Source organism: Pocillopora verrucosa, chromosome 6 (assembly GCF_036669915.1).
Source record: "Pocillopora verrucosa isolate sample1 chromosome 6, ASM3666991v2, whole genome shotgun sequence".
Lineage (NCBI taxonomy): Eukaryota > Metazoa > Cnidaria > Anthozoa > Scleractinia > Pocilloporidae > Pocillopora > Pocillopora verrucosa.
The window spans coordinates 24,744,780-24,771,437 of NC_089317.1; the positions used below are offsets into that span (position 1 = coordinate 24,744,780).

General features: G+C 37.7%; 3 protein-coding genes across 9 annotated transcripts; 1 reads left to right on the forward strand and 2 right to left on the reverse strand.

Moving 5' to 3' along the window:
* Positions 1–1,129: 1,129 nt before the first annotated feature.
* On the reverse strand, positions 1,130–6,843 carry LOC131793281 (profilin). 3 transcript variants are annotated; one of them, XM_059111019.2, is made up of 4 exons: positions 6,736–6,843; positions 4,493–4,542; positions 3,157–3,309; positions 1,130–1,819 (listed from the first exon to the last, which is right to left on the reverse strand). In XM_059111019.2, the coding sequence occupies exons 3-4, from the start codon at positions 3,295–3,297 to the stop codon at positions 1,538–1,540; spliced, it is 423 nt and encodes a 140-aa protein (XP_058967002.2). In that variant the 5' UTR covers positions 3,298–3,309; positions 4,493–4,542; positions 6,736–6,843; the 3' UTR covers positions 1,130–1,537. The 3 variants fall into 3 exon arrangements, with proteins under 3 accessions (XP_058967002.2, XP_058967719.2, XP_066024458.1); XM_059111736.2 differs by lacking the exon at positions 4,493–4,542 and having other exon boundaries at positions 6,736–6,841; XM_066168361.1 differs by lacking the exons at positions 4,493–4,542; positions 6,736–6,843 and adding an exon at positions 5,849–5,914.
* Positions 5,436–26,448, forward strand: LOC131787832 (alpha-1A adrenergic receptor-like). Of its 5 annotated transcripts, none has more exons than XM_059107254.2 (5): positions 5,436–5,502; positions 18,710–18,828; positions 20,474–20,549; positions 21,357–21,473; positions 24,377–26,448. In XM_059107254.2, exon 5 carries the CDS (start codon positions 24,403–24,405, stop codon positions 25,522–25,524), a length of 1,122 nt encoding a protein of 373 aa, XP_058963237.2. In that variant the 5' UTR covers positions 5,436–5,502; positions 18,710–18,828; positions 20,474–20,549; positions 21,357–21,473; positions 24,377–24,402; the 3' UTR covers positions 25,525–26,448. The 5 variants fall into 5 exon arrangements, with proteins under 5 accessions (XP_058963237.2, XP_066024455.1, XP_066024456.1 ...); XM_066168358.1 differs by lacking the exon at positions 5,436–5,502 and adding an exon at positions 16,849–18,625; XM_066168359.1 differs by lacking the exon at positions 5,436–5,502 and adding an exon at positions 16,849–17,478.
* Positions 9,628–13,642, reverse strand: LOC131792310 (DBH-like monooxygenase protein 1). The gene is made up of 3 exons (XM_059110034.2): positions 13,286–13,642; positions 11,405–11,551; positions 9,628–10,182 (listed from the first exon to the last, which is right to left on the reverse strand). Exons 1-3 carry the CDS (start codon positions 13,550–13,552, stop codon positions 10,000–10,002), a joined length of 597 nt encoding a protein of 198 aa, XP_058966017.1. The 5' UTR covers positions 13,553–13,642; the 3' UTR covers positions 9,628–9,999.
* Positions 26,449–26,658: the final 210 nt, after the last annotated feature.

Below are 26,658 nucleotides of genomic sequence, written 5' to 3' on the forward strand. Positions count from 1 at the left end.
GGAAGTCTGACGCCTTACAACCGATTCAGCCCTCTTCGGCGACACAGTACAGCCGACGATCGATCACACGCCTGCTTCAAAAGCACGGCACTTGTACTGAAGTCTCTTCAAGTAGAGGCACAGACGGGAAAGTAGGGGCTGGGTGAGCGTAGCAACAGGACAAAAATTACAATCACAGAAAAAGCACATAAAGAACACGGTAAGCAGAGATAGAAATAACTGGAAGTGACTTAAACAGAAAAGAAACCCCTCTCTAATACCGATTCCGCTTTGTTTGAAGCTTAAAAGTCATAAATGAATTGGCATTAAAAACATGTTTTCCTTTTATCCCAATGTACAGTGAGGGATGGGCAACGCTGACTCGAGGGGTGCAATTGCATAACATTGTGCCTTGAGTAAGGGCGCTTATTCAAGGAAATACGGTGTACCCAGCTCACATCTTTTTAATATTCCATTTCTGTTTTGTTCCATAAATGAACTCCCATCGTCCTTTTAAAGGCGGTTCGTTGTTCCAGTTGAAAAGTCAGAAAACAGAGTATTGTACACAGCTTCGTTAAGGCCTACTAGGGGTATCAGATCCAACATAAATTTTCCAATAACATAACCAAGCGTGTGGTGGTGGGGAGGGAAAATTTAAATGGGTTTGTTGAAACATTCATTCAATTATTATTTTAGCAAGCATTAAACCCTTAAACTCTCATAAGTAACAAAGAGAGAACTTCTCCTCACAATATCAGTACAATATCAAGAAGAAAAGTGATGGGAATAAAGCAGAATATAACTTGGGGGACTTTCATCCTTTAACTGCCAGAAGTGATTAACATATAACTTCTCCTCTATATTATCCATACATTAGTCAGCAAACAGGTGGTGAGAACACTTAAACTTATCAGGTACAAGATATTACCTTGACCAAACACCAAAATCTCGTAACCAATTTACAAGGAAATGTGTAGCAGCTAGAGGAGAGAATTAACAATCAGATCTTTGGAGTATAAGGATTAAGCTAATCCAATACTGAATTCTACCAAGTAATATCAAAAGATTCTATGACAGAAAGTAGGAAGAAATGCTAATCAGATCTTGGGAGTGAAGGGTTAAATTGTGGTGATACCAGTGCTTCACACAATGAAAAGCTCAAAGAATTTGATTTATTAGAATTGAACAGCAAGTTCCTGAGACAAAATACTTAGGTAGTGCACCCTTTTGCAAATTACAATAGGTGCACTTCTGAAACCAACTACATTAATTAATCATGCTAATTTATTTGCTACTTTATTCAAAACAATAATTACGATGTAATATTTTGTCAACTCGTAACCTGTTGAAAGGGGGGCCTTTAAATTGCAATCATCATCATCATCAGAACACTACATAACATTTCATTGGCAACCAGTTGATTTCATAAACTCCAATTTGTCTACAGCAAGGCCTCAATGAAAACATAACAAAAAAAATAAATTGGGTAATGTGGTTAAGAAACAAAGACCAGATTTCTACCACAAACTACAAAGTGCTAACAGAATTTAACCTTGCGTTACATGCCCAAGCTTTCGAGGTATTCTGCAATTACTGAGACACCTTTGTTGGTATTGCCTTGCTGACCTCCCTCTGGACAATGAGCTATGACAATTGCTGTCTTGGAAGCCTGCAAAGTGATGGCTCCGTGCTCTTTCTTCTTTGCCAGAACTAACTTCCCATCTTCTTCACGCAAGAATTGGTACTTTGTGCCCTCCACATGAATACCACCTGACATAAATGCTGAAAAATCCTTGCCCTTGAAACATCTTGCTATGTTTGCACCCTCACTGCCTTGTAACTGGAGGAAAAAAAACAAACAAAAAATTATTCAACAAGGAAAAATGGTGATTGATTTCCTTTAAGAGGGTCCACTTGCACCTAAAATGATTCTTCTCTACTACACAGTGATTTAGTAACACACATGTGTACATACACTCTAGTTTATTGTACAAATTACACTAGATATTGGAGAGAAACAATCACAAAAACAGAAGATGAATTAACCCTTTAACTCTGAGAAGTGATTAACATATTACTTCTCCTTATAATATCCATACACTTTCCGGCAAGAAAGTAATGAGAATACTCAAACTCATTTGGGAAAAGTTGTCATCTTGATCTAACACCAAATTCTCCCAGCTAATTTACAAGGAAATGATTAGCAGCTAGAAGAAAGAATTACAGTCAGATCATGGGAGTTAACCATTTAACTCTCACAAGTGACTAAGATACAATTTCTCCTTACAATATCAATGCAGTACCAAGCAGACAAGTAACAAGAATAAAGACAAATATCAATAAGGGGATTATTAGTTGATCCTATACCTAATTCTCCAAACTAACATCACAAGAACTGCATGACAGACAGTAGGGAGAATTGCTAATAAGATCTTAGGAGTTGAAGGGTTAAAATAGAATAAAATTGAATGAATAAATGTATTATGATAAGAATTATTTCTACAGGGTAATACAATTTCTATAAAGAGTTTAATAATATTGACTGAACATGTTAATAATACAATAATAATAATAATAGTTTGAGCTGCAGACAGATTTGAAACTGAACAAACAATTATCCCCACACTCCATTACCTCATGATCTTTATTTTAAAAAAGAAAAAAACAAATAAACAAAAACCAGCAAACTGAATAATTTCTCAACTTGGAATTTTCATTCCTTTTTTGCAACAAACACACTGGGTAAAAACAATATATCATAAATTGTACCATGAAAACAGCAAATGCACTTTGAATTTAACTGGCGTTTTACTATCATCTCACTGTATCATTTTGAAGGACAGCATTTACCTAGAAACTCCAACTGTTAATTACTACAGGCACTGGAGGGGAACACAGACTGATTCCAATTAACAGTAGGTTTGAACTCATCCACATTTGAATTACATGTGCCAGGGGTAAAATGAAGGTAAACAGTGGAGAATTTTAGTTTGGGTTCCAATTAACAAGTGCCCACTGCTCTTAATATCTCACTGAATCAAGGTCAGTTTCTACTCTTAGACTGTCTACTTCTTCTCAAGTGGTGAGATACCCACTGAAAGCTGAAAGCTGAAATCTTGATGCATTTTTTAATGCTTTTTTTGACAAACATGTACAAAGAAGCTACCATAGTATTACCTGTAAGGCACAGGCATGGCCACTTGAGGTCCATGGTGCTCCCCCATCTATGCCAATGATGCAGGCTTTATCTGCATGAGCAGTGCCAGAGGCATCTTTAGTCTGTGCAACTAGGTTGTCAATATAACTATCCCAAGACATTTTGAGAAAACCCTGTCCAAAAAAAAAAAAAAAAAAAAACCATTTGGTTGACATGACTGAATAAACTTCCTTTATCAACATGACTTTAGTGGAAGTCACTTAAACCAAACATGATTCTTCATTTGTTATTTATTGAAGCTAGCACTCTCTTACATTGACATACACTTTAAGCAATTTTCTGTCAAGAAGATTTTACATTTCTTTAGCACGTTCTGACAGGTACAGTTCACACGGCAGTTTTAGCAGGTTCACAGTTCAGAAATACAACTTTTGGCTGAATCTGAACATTGGAAAGCACCAGATGCTTTCAATTTTTGAATCCTTCCTTGCAGTTGTTCCTATAAGGGGGGGAAATTGAAGAAAGATATTGTTCATTTGTCATGAACCTTCGCAAAAGTTTCTGACCCTCGCAAGGAATCAAACCTTACAATTTCAGATCTTATGGTCTAGCTAACTGAGCACACAGAAACTAGTTGGTGAGCCAACTAGGTTTGTACAAACAAATACAACCCAAAAGCAGCTTTAAAAGCTTTCCTTTAACAATATTTATTGTGTTTTGGGGACTCAATCAGGCCAGGGAATGAAGATCAATGTGACTGTTTCAAAATTCGTCATGGGGTTTCCAATGAAGAGAAAATTGTCTTAACCACTGACAAAAGCCAAGATTAACACATCTAGCAGAAGAGATGATAGCAGGCTATGACCTAGCTCAAATTAGCAAGGAGATCTTGCAAAGAGAGTAAATAAGCGCAAGAATGCTATCTTTTCCTGAAAATCATGTCTTCAATCAGGAATGTAGAATTATGAATGGTAAAAAATGACTGGCTCAGTTAATACGAATGCTTGTGAAGCCAACTAGTTATTGATGATAGCCCACAAACATGGTTTTGGGTAATCCCAAAGGTTGAAATTTACCCAAAGCTTTTCAAGAATAAATGAACAAAGCAAAGAATGATTAGGAAAAGGTAGTGAGTTAGTTTCAAGATGAAGGAGACTTGTTCAATGCAATGCCAAGCAGATGTCACATTCTGCAACATCTGCAACTGAAAGGAATACCACCAAAGTTTGAAAAGGATAACAATAATACTCTGGAGATGATTGTAATCCGTATAGTTTTTAAAATTCTCCTACTGGTCTACAAAGCTCTCAATGGAACAGTGCCTTCCTACATCAGTGAATTATTTAAGTACCACACCTCTGAACGGAAATTAAGATCGTCCTCTCAACACCTGGTGACCCCGAAAGCTGGAATGAAAACATATAGAGAGAGAGCGTTTGCTGTGGCAGCACCAAGACTATGGAACTCAATCCCACTTGAACTAAGATCCAGTAGTTCCATAGACATTTTTAAACGACATTTAAAAACATATCTTTTTAAAAAAGCTTTTTAACTCTTTTAATTTTTAGATGATTTTTAACTTACTGATGTAACTTACGTGATGCTTTTTTTCAATAATGTAGAACTTTTAGCTTTTTAAATATCTTATATACCTCTCCACAAACAGTCCTCCAATTTCACTTTCAAGTGGTTGCATGACATTACTTTCAATTAAATTAGAACATTAACACCCTTTCTAAAAACACAAATACAAACACAAACACATACATATGTTAACCATACCAGTTTAAAAACATTCAACCAGTGTCACTCTTGATTGTAACCCTATTTTTTGGCAGGTATTAACATCAAGACAAGTAACATTATCTGCTTGAACATAACAAGCTTTACAATTACTTCAGAGAAGTACTGTATTTAAATAGTTCTTTTAGGCCCCATGATTCCTAAAAAAAGGTTACCAAAGAGGTTTTTAGCCCTGTAAACAACCTAACAAGTGTTCAAGTCCACCTTTACCAAAACTTTGCCACATTGATTGGTTTCCATACATCAAAAAAAAAAATAATAATTTCATAAATATTAATTGCTGCAAATTACCAGTATTTTATTTGGTTAATCAAATTTGTCAATATAGAAAGCAACTAAGGACAATCACGAAGGTTTGCCTTCAATTCAGTTTCTACTAATCCCTGATTTCTTCAAAAAACAAAAACTCTTTAACAATACAAAGGTGTTATAAGAAACTTCTCTTGTATTGAACCAAAGATCAAAGCATGTTCATGTAATTTCCTCCTTTTGTCTAAAGGTCCCTTTAAAGAGCCAGAGAAGGGTGCTTTGTTTCTTATGGGCAGAGCTGACACACAATTACAGTGAGTGTATAGATTTAGGAAGATATTTCATTACTTGCAAGTTTGGTTACCGAATCGACTTTCTTGATAAAAAAATCAACACGCTTTAGGCAAAAGTCAAGGTATTTGTGATTTTGCAGAATATCAAGGCATACCTGTACCACAGTGTAGCTGTTAGCTGCATAAAAAATATCGTTAAAATGATTTATCTTTGGTACAATTGGCTTTTCAAGGCAACTGGGGTTTAAAAAAATCGACGGCTCTAGACTTTTAGAATCACAAGAGTGTAGAGGTTCTTCGGTACGTAATGACAGTGAAGCATCTGTAAATTATAGCTGTCTTCTTCTCTTTGACTACAAATACTTACAAATGAAATAACGTGTGCGCGGAAATCAATGGCTACCAAACAAGTACTTTAGGATGTTTATTATGTACTTCATCCGAACTAGAACTGGAAAAATGAAAATCGTGTGAAAACACGCCCGCTGTTCGTGGATTAACTTGACAATCGCATCGTCAACATTTCTGTATTTAAAGGAGCGTTATTTGAGATCGCCATTAAAATACCAACTATATTAGAGGTTCTTTCTCAAAAAGGTTTCTATTATCACGGGTATAACACAGGAATCGCTTTGTATTTTTAAACTTCAAGTAAAATTGCGTTTATTTTCCGAAACACTGCCAATACGAAACTATAGTTGCGAGTAACATCAAGTGCTCGGTCACCAGGAAATTCGACGGGCCAGAACCATCTTTCGTTCGAAATGATACGATTCACAATCTCTTTTGAACCGATAGACTCGAGCTATATGGATAGAAATCAACAATTACTGCTTTAGACGAAAACAGCGTCGTGATGCACAGGTATTTGGGCTGGTACAGGAAAAGACCGATCGAAGAATTTGACCCATCGTATAGAAACAAGCACATGCGGAAATTAGCAAACGAACGTTATAAGAAAAGTGAAACTTTAAGGCCAGAAAATAGAACACAATCAGCCCACTGACAGTCACATTGCTTAAACAAGGCAAGGGAAACAGATCTAGAGAATAAATATTCAATACCGATTCCGAAATGAAGAGAAATTACGACGAGAAAAAACTACAAATGTAAATGTATATTACGAAATCGTAACACTCTGCGCGTGGACGGCCGGTTTTTTAATTCATGGCGACAATTCGTGCGCCCAAACGAACAAAAATACACATAGAATACTCCAATGTACAAAAGTAACAGAAAATAGCAACTACTTACCGGTTATTACGGAGACAAAGTCAAAATTCCTTCGCAGTCAAAATGCTACGCCAACACACCAGCGAACAAGACAAGAGGCGATCGAGGTGCGGCCCCTTGAGCCCGCAATCGCAAGTTTCCTTCTTAGGCGCCACGCTCAAGGTTGAGTTTCCGGGGGGAAGTTGCGTATAAAGCCATTTCCGCAGCATTTCGCATAACCTCTCTAATCCCTTTCCTTCAAGAATGTTTTCCAATATCTGTGGCGAAAATATTATTCTTTTATTTTGGTCATATTTGGAATTTTTCCTCTTCGGTATTCCTCATGACTGAGACAAAAATGAAAGCAGAGTTTACTTGGCATGAGTGGGGTTAGTAAGAATTGCACGCCTGACCCAGGCTCTCGCGCGTCCAAGTTAACTTGTGAGGTCGGAAAAAAGATTAACAGCGGCACTTACCATCGCAAATAATTCTGGTCAAACATATATAAGTGGTACTATGATTATAATAACAATAACAATAAAAGTTATGATAGTTTATGGTATTTGTTTTCTAATGTGTTGAGTCTATGACCTTCTCTCTAGAGGAACATCAAACAAAATCGACGAAACTGAAGTACACGAAACTGAAAGAAACAGAATATGTATTAATTTAAAACGTCAAAACTAATCTGCAAACATTTTCAACATTTTGTCCAAAAATAGATTATATATTAGTTCCCATTCACGAAGTTACCGAATTTGAGCAAAAGTCCTATCACAAAGTAAAAAGAAAATAAGTTGTAAAAATAAAAAAAGATCTCTCTAACTCATCACCGTTATTTTCGTATCTTGGTTAATCATCAATCCAGATTTTAATGCCTCTTTTTTATTCATTATTTATTTTTTTCCTTAAATCACAGTTAGTCAGTCATGTCAGCGGTCATCATTCTTATCACCGCCTGCATTATATAAATTAATGAGGACAAGAGTGACCTTGTTACCATAGCAATTTATATATTCTACTACTTGTTTATCTGGGAGTTTTCGGCCATCATCACGGAGCTAATTTTTTGGCCCGGTAAAAATTCTGAGAATGGGCAGATGAGATAAATTTTCATAAGTTAGTAAGGTAATCGGTCTGGAGTGTTCATATGCACAGTTTTCTAATCCGTTTACCGTAATCTAGGTTACATGACCTAAACTAGCTATCCTTCTCATTCATGGTTTGAACGCGTCCAAATTATTACAAAGAACAGCATGGTGAAGGTTAAAGCTCGATTATTTTATTTACAATATTCCTGCTAGTAAGCGCCCGGGTGCTTGTTTAAAATTTAAGCTAGAAGGAGGGGCATTTATTGGAACGAGGGCGCTTAATCGAGGGGGTGCCTATTACGACACAATTAATTAGTACTGATTACGCTGTAGTCGAAGCTTGAAATATTATAAATAAAGTAGCAGTAGAAATAGATTTTCCTTGCATCCCTGCTATTTAAGAAAGTGAAAGAGGAGAGAAGGGCGCTTATTCGGAGAAGGGCGCCCATAAGATTTTTGAATAATGGTCACACAGGAATCACACGTTTAAACCATGCTGACGGTTTTCTTCTGAGTGCCGTCTCTTCTATTTTAAAACCCAAGGCTATCACAAATCATGTATCAACAATCCCTTAGTCAAGTTGTAGGTTTTATCCCTTGTAAGCATTGTTGGCTAATGCGAAAACAAATTATGACAACGAAAAAATGAGAGCGGCAGAGTTCAAAGCAAACTTTGTGTAATAATTAACATCAAAATGGATCTCTGAAAGCTTTGTGTCAAAGGAATCGACCAAAGAAAATAATAACACCTTTACGCTTGATTCACATTTGTGGTTTGGGAATTGAAACGTCAATGATAGATCTTAACCCACTTATGCATCTATGAATTCGAAGCTTCAACAGCCCTTAGTCGCTCGTCGCCGAATTCCAGCCCCCTTACAAAATGCTACAAACCCTTTTGTGCCCCAGTTTTGAACTAGAAGGCACCTCGTTGAAGCATCTTGATCTTGAAATTAGCAGGAAGAGGCCAGAGATGTTTTTTTTTTAAATAACTGCGCGGTAGCCCATGATAGCCTCTTATAAGCCATGACGCGACTCATGAGTAATGTCCTTTCCAGCTTATTATCAATTGTTGGGAAGCGAAGCGAGCAGGTCATAAATCCAAGCGGAAATTGTGAAAAAACGAGATCCCATAACTTACAGTTAGGACAGAGTAAACGAAGTAAGTAAGATATCTATTGTATCTCTGGGTTCAAACAGAGAGGAAATATTGTAATCAAACAAACTTTTGAATTTAGTGGGTCGTGCTGTGAAATACTGCCTGCTAAATTGACCAATCATAGCTTACGTAGTAACTGAGAGATTTAATTTTTCTTATCAATGTTGCAGTCCAATAACAGACTTTTTGAGCCTTATTCTGCAATTGTTTGCTAGGTTGCAGTGCCTGCTTTCTCACTAACCTGCTAAATGAATCATGTCGAATCGATTCCCTGGATGACGTCACGAGCCTACCCGTCCCTTTCCCCCAGGAGTGGTTCCCCCGGTCGTTAACATGAAGGTGCTCAAATTAGAGGATCTTTGAAAATTCATTTAAAAAAAACAACTAAACTAGATGGGACAATAATTTTCCGACTTTGCCATCACGTAAACAAGGTTATTTATTTAATTAGAAAATAATCTTTGGGTTTAGTAGGACTTAAAATCACCCGACGGACTCAGCTTGGAATGCCGGAAGGCTGCTCATTTTCGAGAACACTTTTCAATATGGAGCTGAGCATCGAGATGAATCCGTAATTGTTTCAGTATTGCTTTACTTCGCTATAACCCTTCCATTGATCAGGATTAAACTTACCTCCGCTTCAAGAAATGTGCTTGTATTCACTTTTTATTTAAGTTCACAGTCCATAGTAAACAAAATTTATTAGGCAAGTCGATGGAAATTTTCCCTTAAGATTACAAACTGTAACAAACAACAAATATTTGTCAAATAGCATACATATTGCTTGGCGTAAATCAGCAAACGTATATAATAAGTTGCAAAGGCTTACGGCTAATTAAGCTTTATCAGAGCAAAGCTCCACTCCCAGATATAAATAGTTGAGACACTTCTCCAGAGAGACGTCTGCAATGTCCTTTTGCCCCTCTTCCCTTTCCAATGTTATCAATCATTATTGCCAATGAGTTTATCTCATTTTGCAGACCAACATTTAGGGGGGGAGGGGAGGTAGAAGATGTCCCAAAAAAATACACGCTGGGAATGTGGCTGGATTCCATTTCATTTGAAAAACAAGGCAACAACGACAGACAGAGATGCAACCGTCATTTTCCAATAGAAACTCTTGAGCTTGGCTGATTCACCGGAGTTTATCATGGTCAAAGTCTTAAAACCCTTTTCATCATGTCTTAAGAGGGAAGTTACAGAATTTTTGTACGCCCACACGACAACGATTTCACCTTTCTGAAAAGAAGAGAAAAAGTCATTATAACCACTAGTACAACAATAATAATTCGGCAATAAACTCAATAGGAAAACTATGGTTTGCTCTTGTTGCTTTGCCCAAGGGGAAATTATTTTAATTCCAATTTGAGTAAAGCTGAATCAACAAAGAAGGTCCGATTAACAAGAACATTCGAAATTAGGCAATGCACTCGTGGTAATCATTAGGGATTCCTCTAGGCTGTACCAGTTTCGTATGGGGCAGGGTGTGATTCAAATTAATCTGGTGGAAAAGAAACTTCACTTAAAAATGCACTCTTTCACTGCCGCCCAGCCACAATTGCAGCTATTGTGGCAGAGACGGCAATCCCAGAAATTGAACTTAACGATGGATCACTCTGCCCCAGTGTCATTGCACTGCAGTGTATGACAACTACTAGAGGCATGCGAACGATCCTCTTTGGGCGTGGGCATGATGCGTCACAACGTCAACTTATCTCAGATTTTGTAGCCTTAACCCTTTACCTCCCATGAGTGACCAAGAAAGACTCTCTCCTTACAATATCAGTGCACTATCAAGCAGACAAGTGATGGGAAAAGAGAAAAATATCAATTAGGGGATTATTAGTTGATCCACTACCAAATTCTCCATACTAATATCACAAGAACTATAAGGTAGACAGTAGAGAGAATTACTAATGAGATCTTGGGAGTTAAAACATTAAGAGAATAAGAATACTTCAACTCCCACTAGATGGGCCGCAGGAATTTTGTTTACGTTTCTCTGATGGCTCAAAAAAAATCCCTTTTAAACTCCAGAAGGGATAGGGACGCAGTTGACTGAGGAGAGTGGACAATCCAAAGTTCAAAGTAAATCCCACAAGACCACCATATCTAGCAAACTACCCTTGCCATACTTCCATTTTAACCAAAGGGATGCTTGAATTAAATTTAAAATGCGATCTCATAAGGAGAACAGCCTCGGCTAAGCTAAAGCTTCCTTCGCCCGCCTCTAAAAGGCCTTTCTGCATACCCCTTGTAAGCTCATGACTCAGCCGAAATTATCACGCGTGGCAGCCCTACAGCAGCTAAATATCAGCAGTGATATGTGTAAGAACATCATAGTTCTGCTGATTTTGTGCTGCTACGCCGCAGATGCCACCTGCAATAATATAATTAGTCGGTGGTCATGATGGCCACCGATGAATCCCTCAATATAAAATTGCAATGGAAAACAATTTACCTCAATAACGATATCTTGTGAATCACCAGTATCTACCTTCCTGTGGTACTTGATTATAGTAGTACCCCCACTTTGCATGGCCTCGTCAAGCATACAGTCATTCTGATTGTCCTTGGGAGGTGTACTGTGACCGTTTGTCAAATAGTCCTGAAAGTTTGAAAACAAAATAGGACTCAGTGCTTCATGTTCATTAAATGGGTTCTGAATTGATATTTTTCTTTGCTTCTTCTTTATCTCTATCATGCCACATTAGGAAGTATAAAGACTTAGATATTATGATTGCAAAAGTAATCTTTTTTTCACACCAACTCACATGTAATATAAACTGATACAGTAAAGTAGAAATGGGGTTTTGAGATTTACAATATGTGTACCTAAATAAGGCCAGAAGATAAAGCCAACAGTACAAACATCTCCACATTTTTTTTCTCCACCTTGTTTTTGAGCCATCCTCTGCACGTGAGCGCAAGTCAATGAGTTTTCGCTCAATATAACGCTCGCGATATCTTTGACGCGATACTGCACAGGCAGTAATGCGATTTTACCAAAATTGCGAAAATTTCATGTTGAAAGCGCATCGGGGAAATTAAAATATCAAGCATAAAAAAGTCCATGATTGCTTGAGGTTGGTGGAAACACATTTTATTGCTGTATGGAGGTATTTCTTTCTGTGATAGTGAAAATTTTGCTTGCATTTCAGCGTTCCGATTTGTTGTTAATATTTGGGTTAAAAAACTAAACGTCAAACTTTCCTTCAAGCGACTCTTTGATGGACTTTTTTTATACCGAATGTCGAATACGTAATTACAATCCGCAGGTACTTACTCAACCGATGCAGCAGTTCAAGCTCACTGCTTTGTAATTTGGATAATGACCATGTATCACTCAAATTTAAGATTTGAAGGAAAACTGCACTTACGTCAATTATTATGCCGAATTGTCGGAGCTTCAGAATGTTTACAGTTATTCGTTGGGTCTATGAATTGTAACTTCTTCGGTTACATTCATTAAATCTGCAAACCAGTGTAGCTTCAAACTATGTCTGATTGTCCACCTGGTTGCCGTGTGAACTTTAATATATGTTATTCGACTTATTCAACAGATACGGTCTGTTGCCCAAGCCTAGTTTCATTTTCTTTTGAAAGGTTCTCGAAAATGTTGGAATGGAGGGTCGGTGACAGAACTCAAGAAAGAGCGGAAACCCTGGGAAAACCACCGGGCCAATATTTCCATTTTTTATTGTTATTTTGAAAACATAAAAAGGTTAAAACATGTCAACATGAAAACAACATGAGAGTGCATAATTTCCATATTTCTGATTGGGCTCTTTATTTAATCATTTGACGTTGCCATGACAGGAACACAACACCAAAGAATGATCTATGAAATATACCTGAGCTGATTGGTCCAGATAAACAAACTATGAGGTAGAACTGTTTTCTTTGAACAATCATGATAATAATGTGCATGACGGTTTCAGTCATCATTTCCAGTAAGATGTTGATTATTGCTGGTTCTCATTGGCTAGATTTTGTTTTCGTTTGGGTGATATTGACAAGAGGTAAAGCGTTCCAAGTAAATATCTGATAAGTTTTGAACCACCTGCCGGTATCACGCAAACAACATGGCTGATAAAAGAAGAAAACACAGGAACAAAACAGTCGAACACTGTAAAACAACAACACCTCTAACAAAAACACAAGCGTGAACGAATTCTTACAAAAACGAAACATTTCATTCGTTCCCCACAAATCAGGAAATTTTAACCGATTTGACGTTTTCAATTCGTAAAGCTGGTAATCTGCATCTTCAGTTTTTCGATGCAATAACACGTCAATAAGGTTTTTAAAGTTGAGGCGAACAAATATCAAGTGCACTCACATTCAAAATTTTCGTTTCACCAGATACATATCCAAGACAGGTATCGTAGTCTTCCATGTTTCTGCTCTCCTCCTTAGCAAATGCCAATGCTACCCAACCCGTCGCTTTCACCTCGAGTGCAATATACATCATGTTCGATGTAGCATTGTGAGTCCAGTAGATCTTGAAGTTGTTTCCATCCAAGGATGCGGTGTTATTATATTCTGCAGAGAGATCTGCAAGCGAACCCGCGCATAGCAGCAGGAGAGAAAAAACTTGAAGCTTCATGTTCACCGGGTACTGAGAAACACTGTTCTTCGAATTCTAGGCGGAGTGACATGAGGATATCGATGGGTGGCTAGGTCTTTACATAAATACTGGTAATTTGAATATTGCCTCGTCATGCCTCATTGAGGAGGACTGAGCCCTACTAAGATAAAAGTGTTTGTGACAGCTTGTGACCTCTTTTTCAGGGATAAATAAAATACTGAGAAGCTGTGGGCGCTCGATCTCGCTATGCAATATTTCACTAAACTGTCTCGAGCTGTGTTTATTCTTACAACAATTTGGTTTTATAATGACTGTAGATATATGAAAATCATATACGTGCACTGCGGTAGAATAAACAAATATAAGCGATCCTCGCAGCTACGAACTGAACTAGTAGTTAAAATAAGACCTGAAAAAAAATTCAGGCCCGAACGGGATTTGAACTCATGACCTCTGCGATACCGGTGCAGCGCTCTACTGACTGAATTTTTTCAGACCTTACTTCAGTAGTGTTCATAGCTACGAGGATCTCTTAAATTTGGTTTAAACTATGACAATTTTTGAGAGAGAGAGATTTATTAACGAGCAAGGCTTGCTTTTCGTTTCTACTGAAATATTACAACTTTTTTATCTTGCCGCACGTTTGACTGAAAATAAAAAAAAGCCGAAAATACATGCACTCCCCAAAAACCAGTCTTCAATCGGTTCGAATCATTCTGAAACTGATCTCCTCCCGGCTTTCGATCATGTTCAATCGTAATACAATAACAGAGAAATATTTACGTGCATCGATCAACACCAGGTGACTTACATTTAGAAAGAAGTGGTTAAATGAGTTACTACAAGAGGGACAAGTTGAATTATTTTCTAATCTTTCGATCTACAAACGGTCCGATGTGCTCATCGACAATAAATTTCTTCCAAGGGTACGCTGGTGGAAATAGATCTTACAAGTGTAAATTTACGTTTCCCACTCCCCTGTTACTGCAGCCTGCTAGTCATGCCGATCATATTCTCATTGGTCACGAACACTTTCGTGTAGTTTCAGCAAAACCTCCTCATCGAAAAATGACCATTCCACAACACTTAACATGACTTTTTTTTAAGGTATATATCCTAGCAGAAATTGATCATTCAAGTTCAAATGAAGATATGGTCATCTTGGGTAACAATAGAGATTATAATGTGTTTGGAAGATTTCATTGTTTCTGTCAACGAAATAATGATACTTTTTACCGTTTTATCCACTCATTTTCTGGCTCTAGCACCAGCTGCAAACTGCTTTCACGACAAGCTGAATACAGTCCACATTTTATTCAGAGTACAAAAATGCGTTGTTTTTTCGGAACGTAGAGAAATTAAATAAACTAAAATATGCTAGATCAATTTCGGATACTTCCCCTGAAGCGAATTGACTGCTTTCAATAAACCCTGTTCCGAAAAAGCAGCCAATGAACCATTTATTTTCTCCTATTCAATTTTAAAAACTGACCCTTAGGAAGACTCTCGTCCATTGTCAGATAACTTGAATGTCCCTCAACAGTAACATTATGTTATTCCAGGGCAACTTTATATGATTTCGCAGTCAACAGGTCTCGAAGATACAGTTGCCCTCAATTTCAATCCACGTGATATTTCTTACGAAGTTCATTGGACCATATGCACAGAAACCATGTGCAGCACACGAGGCAAACGACTGTGATAATCACGACGCCACTCCCAAGCATCTCCGGTTCTGTTTTGTGTGAAATAAATGAAAAAGCGTAATAAGGAATGTTGTTTGTAAATAGAGAGATGAGAGATGGTAAGTTTTGAGCTCGAAATAGAGAAAGATGTTTTTTCGTCCTCATGAGGAATCGAACCTCAGATCTTCGGATTCCGCGCTCCGATACAGAATTTTTTCTTTGTCCCCGTAAGACGAAAAACATCCTTCTCTATTTCTTTACCAAGCTCAAAACTTACCTTCTTTCTTTCTTATTCTATTACCAAATATGACGCAATCGACATTGCTGATCCTAGCAGTATGCAGGACGCGTGTTACATGAACTTCGTAATAGACCTCGCTCACTGTAGAGTCTCTGTGGCTCAGTGGTAGGGCATTCCTCATGGGAACTCAGAATTTTTTCTTTGTTCCACGCTCGTGACAAGATGAAAAACATCTTTCTCAAGCAATATTGATATACCTCCAATATGTTTCCGATTGAAGGAGGGCGTGTCGCGTGCCACGGGTCAAAACTCACTAATAATTCTCTGGGAAGGCCAAAACTTATTACTGTAGTACAAATTATAAATAGAACACAAACTTAGTGTTATCAATAATTGCAAATTCTTAATCATGCCAATCATTTGTGTGGCAGTCATCATTATCAATTTCGTTACATAATGTCAGGGACCAGTCATCATTCTTCGCCTTGAGAGGGTGGAGGAGGATTTTGGCAGATCACATGATTTTTAGGGGGAGGAGAGTATTAACGGAGTATACCACAGCGTATAAGAGTACATTGGAGTATATAAGAGTATATAACAGAGTAGATAACGGAGTAATAACAGAGTATGAAGGGGGGACCATAAGAAATTAACTGCCAATTTACTGTCAATGAACGGGGAGGAGGGGCATAAGACTGAATGTTACAAAGACTAAGTGGCATGGGGGATCAGGTAAATTTAATTGTGACACAACCAAAATCCTTTCCCCCCTCCCCTTTCTCCCCCTTCCCCCTCTCCCCCTCTCCCCGGGTTGGTCTTTATTTTACTGACTTAGTCGTAGATAGATGCGGTTGTTCATGTAATTTATGCTGTGTATTGAAAGGTTTGGCAAATTAAAAAATTCGTTGGCAAATTAAAACGCGCTTTTAAAATTCTTCATTGTTTTACCTTTTAGTCATCCTGAAATCACGAATATCTGTTTATTTCCATTTATAACGGGACCCTGTCGTGCCCTACCGGCAAAATATCTTCAGGCACCCGTTGTGTCAAGTGATCACGCCATCAAGACTTCAAACTCACCTTATGTCAAATCCAAAAGTTAAAGAAAATTCACGACAAATCCTGTTTGAACAGACTTTACACTTCTACCTCCCCGTGTGGCAGATATAGATCTTGAGGCTGCGTGTACGTTATCCAGGACTTATAACTTTCTATTGTTGTGAGTAATTGCTATTTTGTTTACCAGCAGGGAAAGATAAGTAAAAACCAACTGAGTCAAAGCTGGCAGGTGATAAGGTGATGTAAGATAAGGTGGGACGCATGCGCAATACTGCATGTCAAAAACCTCTCGTTGAATTGCTCGTGCGAACCATTTAAGATGGGAAAGATCGGAGAGATGTGTCTCATTTGGGTGATTTCGTAAGCTATCATCTCACAGTGGCACATAAGCTTAGGATTTCATAAAACATTTCACTTAATTTAATAGATACAGTCCGTCACTGGCTTACACTGTAAGTAATTGTGTTAGGTAGAACTCCCCTGATCTCAGACTTATTGTCGATCTCAGATAAGATGTGGAAACCTCACACAATTAATTATGTTGATGGACAACCGAGGATGATCAAGCCCGGCTGTGGTAACAATTTCTTTCATTTTATAGCGCATTTCATAATTTTCAATCGTTTTCTTCACAATATTTGCATACAATTTATACCCTCGACCCAGGCTAGGTACACTACGATGCAGTTTTTAGTCGTCGGTGGCTTTATGTACATACGGACCCAGGCCCATACACACTCGCTGGCAGTCTCAGACGTTTAAAGATATCATTTTCCTCTACAAGTTTCGTGTTGTCGATAGCTAAGGCACCTAAGCAGATCTCTTGGTAATTAGATGTGATACTTCCAAACATCGCCCTGCCAGATGTCATTAGAAATACTAAGACACCTAAAGAAAACGAGCTACTGGCTCGCGTGAGCCCGCATACAAAACTGATTGTTTGCCTATGAATAAAGGGGGTAAGTTTCTAAAGAAACTGTGGTGCTGCGTCGGTGGGAGAGTATAGCAGGTAATTTTGTGTTAACAAAAAATTGGCCACCGTAAAGAGTAAAAAGCCTAATTTACGTTTTCAACTCAGTTTTTAACACTAAATTACCTATTGTTTGCCTATGATAAGTTACGTTCACAAGTTACCCGATGTTACTGACTCTACAGGAACACCAATAATTTTAATAATATATATTGAGAAGTGTCGTTAATTAGCTCCTGTAATTAGGACATTTGAGCACTCGCTTTGCTCCTAATATCTGCCAAACTCTTCTGTACGTACATTAGTGTGTGCTTTAGCACGTTTGCCCTTCTTCTTTTCACAAAGATGAGAATCGTTCCAGGATATAGCAATTTTTTTAATAAAAACCAGTCCCTGAGATCACCCTCTCGATAGTAAAAGTGTGTAACAAGAACTTTTAGTCTACCTCTAAGCATAAGTTTTTAGCAACCCTGTTTGCAGTTTTTATCCACCCTGAGCAATCTTGTTGCTCTGAACAAATGAGTTCAAGCAAGAACCTAGGAGATTATAAAACATATTATTTTGCTTTGTGTCTAATTTAGTTTTAGTATTCAATGCCCTTCGCTATTCAAAATATTCGCTCCGCGTGCTCGATGTAAATTTCGGTATTAGACAGGCCTCAGGCTGAACAGAACCGTGGCTGAGAAGGTACCCCTCGAAGAAAACTTAACAAAACTTTGTAAAATAGTTCTTATGGATGGTAAAATTTACTTTCAATTTTCATGATTTTAAATATTTTCAATATTTTTACGAGGTTAAATAACCACCGCAAGGACCAACAACAAGCGTTCGTTGAAAATTTACGATAATGAGTAGTTAAAGCAGCCACGTTTTCAGTTTACAAATCTTTTGTTTTCCACTGTCCGTAAAACAAAAGAAGAGTCGATAACATTTATGATAATAATAGAGAGCGGAAGCTAGATTGTTCAAAGAAACTCTTGTTCTTTGTTTGCATGATCCTATAAAGTAAACAAGTGCGTGTCACTGCTTTACATTTAATCAAAGCATGTGGTATTCACTAAGTCGGAAGAATCGCTCGCTAAACATTGTTTAATGCTGGAAAATTTTGCTTCATCGATGTAGCAGTTGATTAGTTGGTGAGTATACACTGCCACTTACATGCATATCTCTTATTTTGTCTATTACACCCTATGAAGTTCTTGATCTGTCCTGAAATCCAGGTCAAAGTCAACAAATCTGGCCGCCTAACACGCCTCACCATTCAAGAAATCGGTGATCTTGAAACATCAGGTAATCAGGAACCAGTTTCGTGCCATTGCCTCGACGCAGCCTCCCATTTGTAAGTACAGTAGTTGTATTTACCCCTTAAATATGGCTCACATAAAAACAAAAATCTATGCTGTTGACCTGTTAAGACGCTTTGATAGATTCTATGGTTGCTGGTTAAACATAAACATTTATTCTGAAAGGACTGAAAGAGGTGCGCATGCAAGTGTTTCAGAATATTATTCCAATGGCACCGTACCTCATTCGCATCTCAGATGAAACTGTCGTCTCTCAAATTATTGTTTGCTCGGTAACAAAAAATGAAAATGAAACGTTTCTTTAATAGTAGTTTTAACAGTGCTTATTTCTTCACAAGATAAAAATTGCATATTGTATTTCACAAAGTAAGATGTTAATAGTAGTAAAAAGGTCGGAAATGATAAAAATATGGAAAATATTCTTAACTCTCAACGCTATCTTGCATTAAAAAAATTCAACGATTTAAAAAAGAAGTTTTTTTTTTTCGCTTGGGGGAAATGACAGGAGTTGTTTCCAAAGTATATTTCATCTTCTTTTTCCTCTGCAGTCTCTCAACCTCTTCTGCAGGTTGCCACGAACGAGATCTCGTGCTGACCAGTCTTGCTGACCGAGATGAAATATTAGGGTGGTGTTCCAAACTTAGAATAAGCCATAAGTTATGATTTATGATTATTACACTGTAGGGCTTGAAACTGTGCAGCTTTGATTGAGTGTGCTTTTGGTTTAAGGAGATTTTCCTACATCGAAAAATTTCTAGAATTTTAAATGAGGCTTTTGAGCAATGACTTGACATATCGAAGTATTCTAGTCAATAAGACTTAAGATAAAGTTAAATTCGGAGATAATCTGGGTAATCAGGGACCTTCAACCTTTTCTGTCATGAAGAGTCAGTTTTGTACGTTCTTGTTGTACATTTTTATATCACGGTGTAAAAGTATGTGTGTAAAAAGTTGAAATCTTACTACATAAATTAAAAGACGTTAAGAAAAAACTAGTAACGGCAAGAGGTCATGTGCCTCCTGCTATGGGGGGATAAGGTGTTGCAATAAATTTTGGGTTATGTACACGGGTTTCTTTTTGGAGTAAAAAGTGTATCCTTCTGAAGGTAAAATTTCCAATTTGTTCCTACCCCGGAACAGACAAATTAGATCAAAATATCAAACAAAATGACGGTATTCTGAAAGTAATTTGAGTAGGTGACACTCACTTAGAAGGTTTTGCAGGAATCTGTGAAAATAACCAAAGTTGAATTTGAGGTTTAAAAAGACAGCTTCTTAATGAACTTATTGCTTACGACGCCGACAGAAACTTAACCCGAAATCATCATTGCTTAACTAAAGGTTACCAGACCCACATACTAATCTCCTGTCTCACCTTCGTTAGCACCTCTGTTTCCTTTGACTCCTTTTATATGCTTTGTTTTGTTGACTGCGTAAGTAGTGAATAACTGTTGTCTATTTTTTCTGACCGTATTTTCCTGGACGTTAAAAATGAAAAAAGCATACCAAGTTGGATTAAGGTTTAATTCTATTTGATCATCTGAGTTGATAATGTAAATTGGCCACTGTAAAAAGTTCTAAAGCGGACGCTTCGAGGGTCAGACCTTCGTCAGAGGTTTACACTCGTACTTAAGCGTATTTTTGAAGACTAAAGAACCTATCTCGTTCCAACCTCAACAGAATACGTTTTGAGATTTAATCTCTACAAGTTTCATCGAACTTCGAGGAGTCTTGGGGATCCTGCCCAGGATTTGACGTAAGTTACACAGACAAAACTAATTAGTTATTTGTTTTCTGAGCAATTTGTCAAATTTGTATCTTTGGTTTTCTTTGGCATACGATAATCACATATTCTTTTAGATTTCACCGCAAGTGTAACAGTGCATATCCTCTCCGCTGTCTCATCCACGAAAATTTGTATAGACTGGCTGATCTTTTTTCTTGTTTTGACGAAGCCTCGTTTGAAAAAACGATGAAAGCTTATCGAAAAAACGAACATGCAGTCAGAACGTTGGTGCGAAGAAAAATGCAACCAGAGGTCATAGTTGCTCCGGATAAATTGATTTCAATCGTACAAATGAGGAAAAAATATTCTACTTTAGTGGCAAATACGTAAGCTTTTTGTGATCTACAGATAATGATCTCTGCGTACACTTAGGGAGGGTTAAACTTTGATCATTAAAACCACCCCACATCTCCAGCTGATGGCTGGCTTACAACTATTTCCTGATAACCAGTAATAAACTGAATTATTTTTAAAAAAATTTTCAAAACATCTGCCCGAAGAAATGTTTATGGACTTAGGGGAATTGTGATCTGATGGGCCTTAATTTGTGTAAATTTCAAGAGAGAACTAAATTAAGAAACTTGCTGCTCCGCGGATTAAACCTCTCTTTGTTTTTCAGCATCATTTCGTGCTTTTTGTTCAGTTTCGTACACGTGAAAAAAATGTTTCCGTTCTTATCCTATATTAACATATTGCGTTTTCCAATTTTGAGCTTGCTGTGAATTGTGAGTCGCTGGAAAAATATTTCATAATTTACTTTCCGTTTTCATTACTTAGAGACTGTTTAGGGATTGAGACTCCTCTAGATAAAACACCTTCAAGAACTCACCGAGATAAGGGAGGAACATATGCAGTCATCTGGTTAATTATACGTGGATAAACAGAAAATACACGGTAATGACAAAGGACGTCAGAAAAGATATAAATAAAGAAATGGAAAAACGGGCCGCAAAGTTAATTAGTACTCGACGGGTAGTCCGAAGTTTTGTGTCGTTTCCGTAAATAGAGTAAATCGTGGCACGAAATACTGACCAGAACATCCATCAAGTCAAGAATATTCGTTCGATTTGGCAAGGTAATCGTAAATTTTGTTTCTTTTTAAGGATTTATACGTAACAATTGAAACCAACCAATTTTTAAATCATAGAGCTTGTGGGAGATTGCTTGTTTACCCGGACGTAGATCGTAGAGAAATTTGCCGCTTTAGACAATACTGAAAAACGAAAAAAATTTGTGTTTTTACAAAATCTGTTAAAATGAACTCAGTAGTTTTGGTTACTCTGGACTCATCAACACAGCCATCTCAAAATTAAATTTTCTTGAGTTGTCGGGCATTTTAAGAGGGGAAATTTAATCGGCCAGCATCGAAGTACTGAGATAAGTGTGATGAAGCACTAAAAGAAAGTTACCGTTTCGTTCCTTTCTTCTTTGAATTTTTATCAGCGTTATTCCAATGGTTTCAGTATCGTGAAATTCTTCATTTTATTTCTACCTTGCTTCGTCTCTTCACGGGAGGCATTTTGGAAAATAGCAAACCAAAATTATTTATAGATCTTGTTCATCCGGTAATTCGACTTGATTGTCAAAAATTTAATCAGCCACAAAGCTTGTTTAGAGTTTAAACCTTTACTTCGCCAAACAAAATCAAGCAGGCTTTTGGTGGTCGATGGAAAACGAGGTGAAAATGTTGACCGAACCGAGAGAGAAATATGGTAATTTGACTAATACAACGTTTGAGAGGCCGAAGCGATGCTGAGATAAGATTCATTGACAAAAGTAAAGTACGATAGGGTGACTGACACGCTTACAACATCTCGAGAAAGAGATTGTGTTCGCGAAATATTTCTGTCGGTAGCTTTGTTGACATTGTTTCTGTGAACCCCGCGAACCATGTTATCGAATGGTACTACAGCTGAAAGAAACTTGGATTTCGGTGTAACAAATCAAAATAGTATTTGCCGGAACCAAAAAGCTTGTTTTGCAAAATCGCAATAGAGTTGGAACAAAGAAATTCCATCCAAATCAGGGTCATATGCTTCCGCGCGGTCAAGCAGCACACTCTATGACAATATTACATTGAATTATTTAAGCAAAAATAATTCAAGCCAAAATAATTCACTGTAGAAGGATCGAACATGAGAAATTTCTGAGCGACGGCTGATTTTATATTAGGAACAATATAGTTGTTAGACATAACTCCTGTATGAGAACAATAGTTGGGTAAGATGCTCTTTGACAAGCCGCGTATAATTGTTTTTCATGACATGTTTTTTTTTCTTTGGTAAAAAATCGAGACATTTGTCTTTCAAATTATTCATTCAACCGCCAATGAAAAAACTTGGGCAAATAGCTCATGTTAATTTCTTAGACGTTAGACCAAATAAAACAAATATTAAAAACGTCTCAAATAAGCGCTTCTGCTCTGTTTTTTTCCTTTAAGCTTGTCTCGAGTTCTGACTTTCACGTGTAAGGAGGCTTTGGCGTGTCACTCGAGGTGTAAAAGGATTCCAAATGTCCTTTTAATGAGATAAAAATTTTTTCAACCAATTCAAAATAATGTCTTTTTGTACAACATTTTCCACCTGCAATAGCTAACAATGTATCATTATGATCCCACCCGGAAAGTTGGTCCTATAGTTAATTTATCAACTACCTTCAAAAACGATTCATCTATTATTCTAAACAGTGGGGTTTATAAATTTCGAAGTTGTATGGGCGAAAATCAGGAAAGTTAATTCATCCTAAACCAATTTATGTTCGACAGAAGGTTAAAGCGAATAGCATTCGTCTTGCAATCATTCGGTTTTCCTCTTAAATTTGGCTTACTTATACAATCGGGACATACCAGATTATGTATAGTTGGGAAAAAAAAAGTTGAACTAAAGGAAAAGTCAAGGAGTTAAGGTATTTGTTTTTTCATTTCCTATCAATTCATGAATTTTTAAAAATTTTAAACTTTGGGCGATACAATGGCAGTTGCGTTTTCAAAAACAGTCCATGGATCACGCTCCTATCCTATCTAATTCTTATTAAATTAAATCATCATGGTCTACATCTCTGCTTACGTACAGTCGTGAGTACAAAATGTGGCGCATGCAATTGAATTTTTTCCGTAAAGTTCCCGTCCACGTTAACGGCGAGATCCTACACCTGCATGCTTTGTCTTCTACTGATGTTAGTGTTCGTCAAAATAACATTAAGGTAGTCGCGCAGGATGAAACTGCAAGTTTCTTAAGGTCCGTCTTCAGAAAAAGTGAACGGAAATGCCAAATCGAAAACTTTCTTCAGGTTATTCAAATCGGCAAATTTTCCATCGACAACTTGTTCGAAGAAACCATTTTTAAAGGCAAATTTGAACACGAACCACAGAGACCTTTGTATCCACTGGATCGAAAAATTAATTTGTTCATGCTCAGTTGTAGTTTTGCTAGGAAAATTTGATGAGCACCCACGAAACGTTAGTCGGTCCGGGCTGTACCTCGAGCAGCTCTTATTCGTTCCCTCTAAACTCTCCTGCCCGTAAACATACCTCGATGTACGAATACCGAACATGAACCATTTTTTATGTAGCTTACCTCTGATATTTCTGAACCATCTCTAACTCCCATCTTGCAAAAAGATCAATTTATATTCAGCATCAAAGCGAATCGTGATGGCCATCGGAGGGTAATCGAGTTTCTTTGTACCTAAGTAATTGAACGATACGTGTTTCAAGCTGTCAAAGTGGAGGCAATAATATTTCTCAAAGTCGGAAGATTTGACAGGTTTTTTTATGTTTTATTTCGATTTCATTTCAGGAGCAGCAAACAAACAACACGTCATTATGTCCAACATTAATTGCTCAACCAACACGCAGATGACCTCAAACTGTACAGATCTGGGAACAAAGCGAAGCAATTACAGCACTCCTTATGTAAACGGGATGACATTTTTCTATATTTTAATCATCGCCACATCTCTAACAGCATACGGAATCGTCATCGCAACTGTTTGCGTCAATCGGCGTTTGAGAACGACGTGCAATTATTTCATCGTCAGTCTTGGAATAGCGGATTTAATGATCGTTTCCATGGTTATTCCAATAGGCATTGGCTTGATTCAGGGAACATTCCGCTTCAAGTCAGCCGAACAATGCGTATTTTTGTCTACAGTGAACTTAGTCAGCCTCTCAGCCGTGTCTTTGAATCTTTGCACTGTAAGTATGGAGAGATACTTCGCTATTGCCTTTCCCTTCAAATACGAGGCATTCACGACGACCAAAACCACCGCGGGAGTAATAGGCGCTGTTTGGGCGTATTCATTAGTTGCCGCTCTGTTACCGATGATGGGTTGGAGAGCTCGGCCTGCAGCGCTTCGAAACAATGTCTGCCTCAATGACAACGTTGAAAGCTACACTCTCTTCATGGCCATAGGAAGTTTCTTCATTCCTGCGTTCATTATGTTAAGTACAAACACAATTGTTTATCGCATCGCCACGAGCCAGGCGAAGCGGGTTTTTCGCATCGTTCCAGTAATGGGTCCAAGCGCTGAAAAACTCCGTAAAAATTTCCGAGCAGCGAAGCGCATTTCTCTCATTGTGGGTGCGTATCTCCTTTGCTGGGTCCCTCATATGGTGGTGCTGGTAATGGGGCTTATTATAGGGGCACGCAACATACCACTTTTTGTGTACCCAATCACTTTGTCCCTACAATACAGTTGCTCGGCTGTGAACCCATGTCTATTCTGTTTTACCAACCGAGAGATGAGAGGCACATTGAAAAGACTTGCATGGAGAGTCTTACGAAGGACACCCAACATAACACATTCAAGTAATGGAGGCTTGGCGCTAGAAAGGAGGCGATCCACTGCTCACAGAATGAGCCAAGCTACAGATATTTCTACTTTGGGAAGTAAAGGCGACTCAAAGACAACCGTAGGGGTATGCCCTACAGATTTTTCAGCTTAAAAAGAAAATGATTGAAGCCACTTCCAAATTTGAACCTTCTTCTTGATCAGCATGAAAATGGATCAAGTAATACAACATTTACGTGGACCGAAAATACGGCTTTTGCGACAAAAGTTACCTCATCATCATCATCATCATCATCTTTATTTCCTTTATTTTAACAATACAAAAATTTATTCACAGCATTAACAACTAGAAGGCGAGGAGACCCAGGAAGCCACCAGGCTTATGGGAGAGCCACCTCACTTACAATAATAAATCAATTAAAGGAAAAGGGCTGCGAATGTGCGGCTCAGCCAATTTACTGATTATTTAAGTAAAAACTCTTACATTTTCGTCTTCAAGCTTAGAAGGTTTGACGAACGAGTGAGTGAAACAGGAAGAGAGTTTCAAATTTTAGGACCTTGGTAGAGAATTGTAAATTTCTTGAAGAAGGGTATGAGCATGAAGATCAGTTTTACTGGTGGTCATTGTTCACTGTTGCTCCATAGGCTTCATAAGCTCGGCAATCGTGCTGGGACAATTGCAACTTGAGAAATCAAAAACTGATGAGCGGCGGGCCAAACGCCTCTAATTAAATGGAACCTATTCCGCTGCAATTTATGCCGGTACACATCTTAATGTCAACTTGCTGTGCTAAAGACTCGAACTGGTCACCAAATGTCGCCACGAGAGCAAATATTTCGAAACCGATAGCAGAAAACACGATTCCACCGTTCTCACATTGTAAATTTGAAACTTAAACGTTAACTTCTGCTTGCTAGAAAAAAATTTCGTTTGATGATTGCTTAGTGCGTAAATTCGAGTTACAACTCTCCGTTTTTGAAATCTATATTTTGCTATGCATAGACATCATAGCGCACGGGAAAACAACCTATGTACATTCATTGTTCAAGGAAAAATAATAGAATTTATATATGTGTATGTGGGTGTGTGTTTGAAATGTTATATGTACTCGTCTTAGAAAACTTCCGAATGAAGCTTTACAAGTTTCGCAAATAAAAGTTGCTTACCTAGGCATCATATCTAGCGAGATATTTCATTCGTTTAGTCTAGATGTATAAATGCGCATAAAATTTCAAAAGAACCGAAATTCGCCCTCTTTACGTGGGTGGACGAAGAATTAAAAACAGG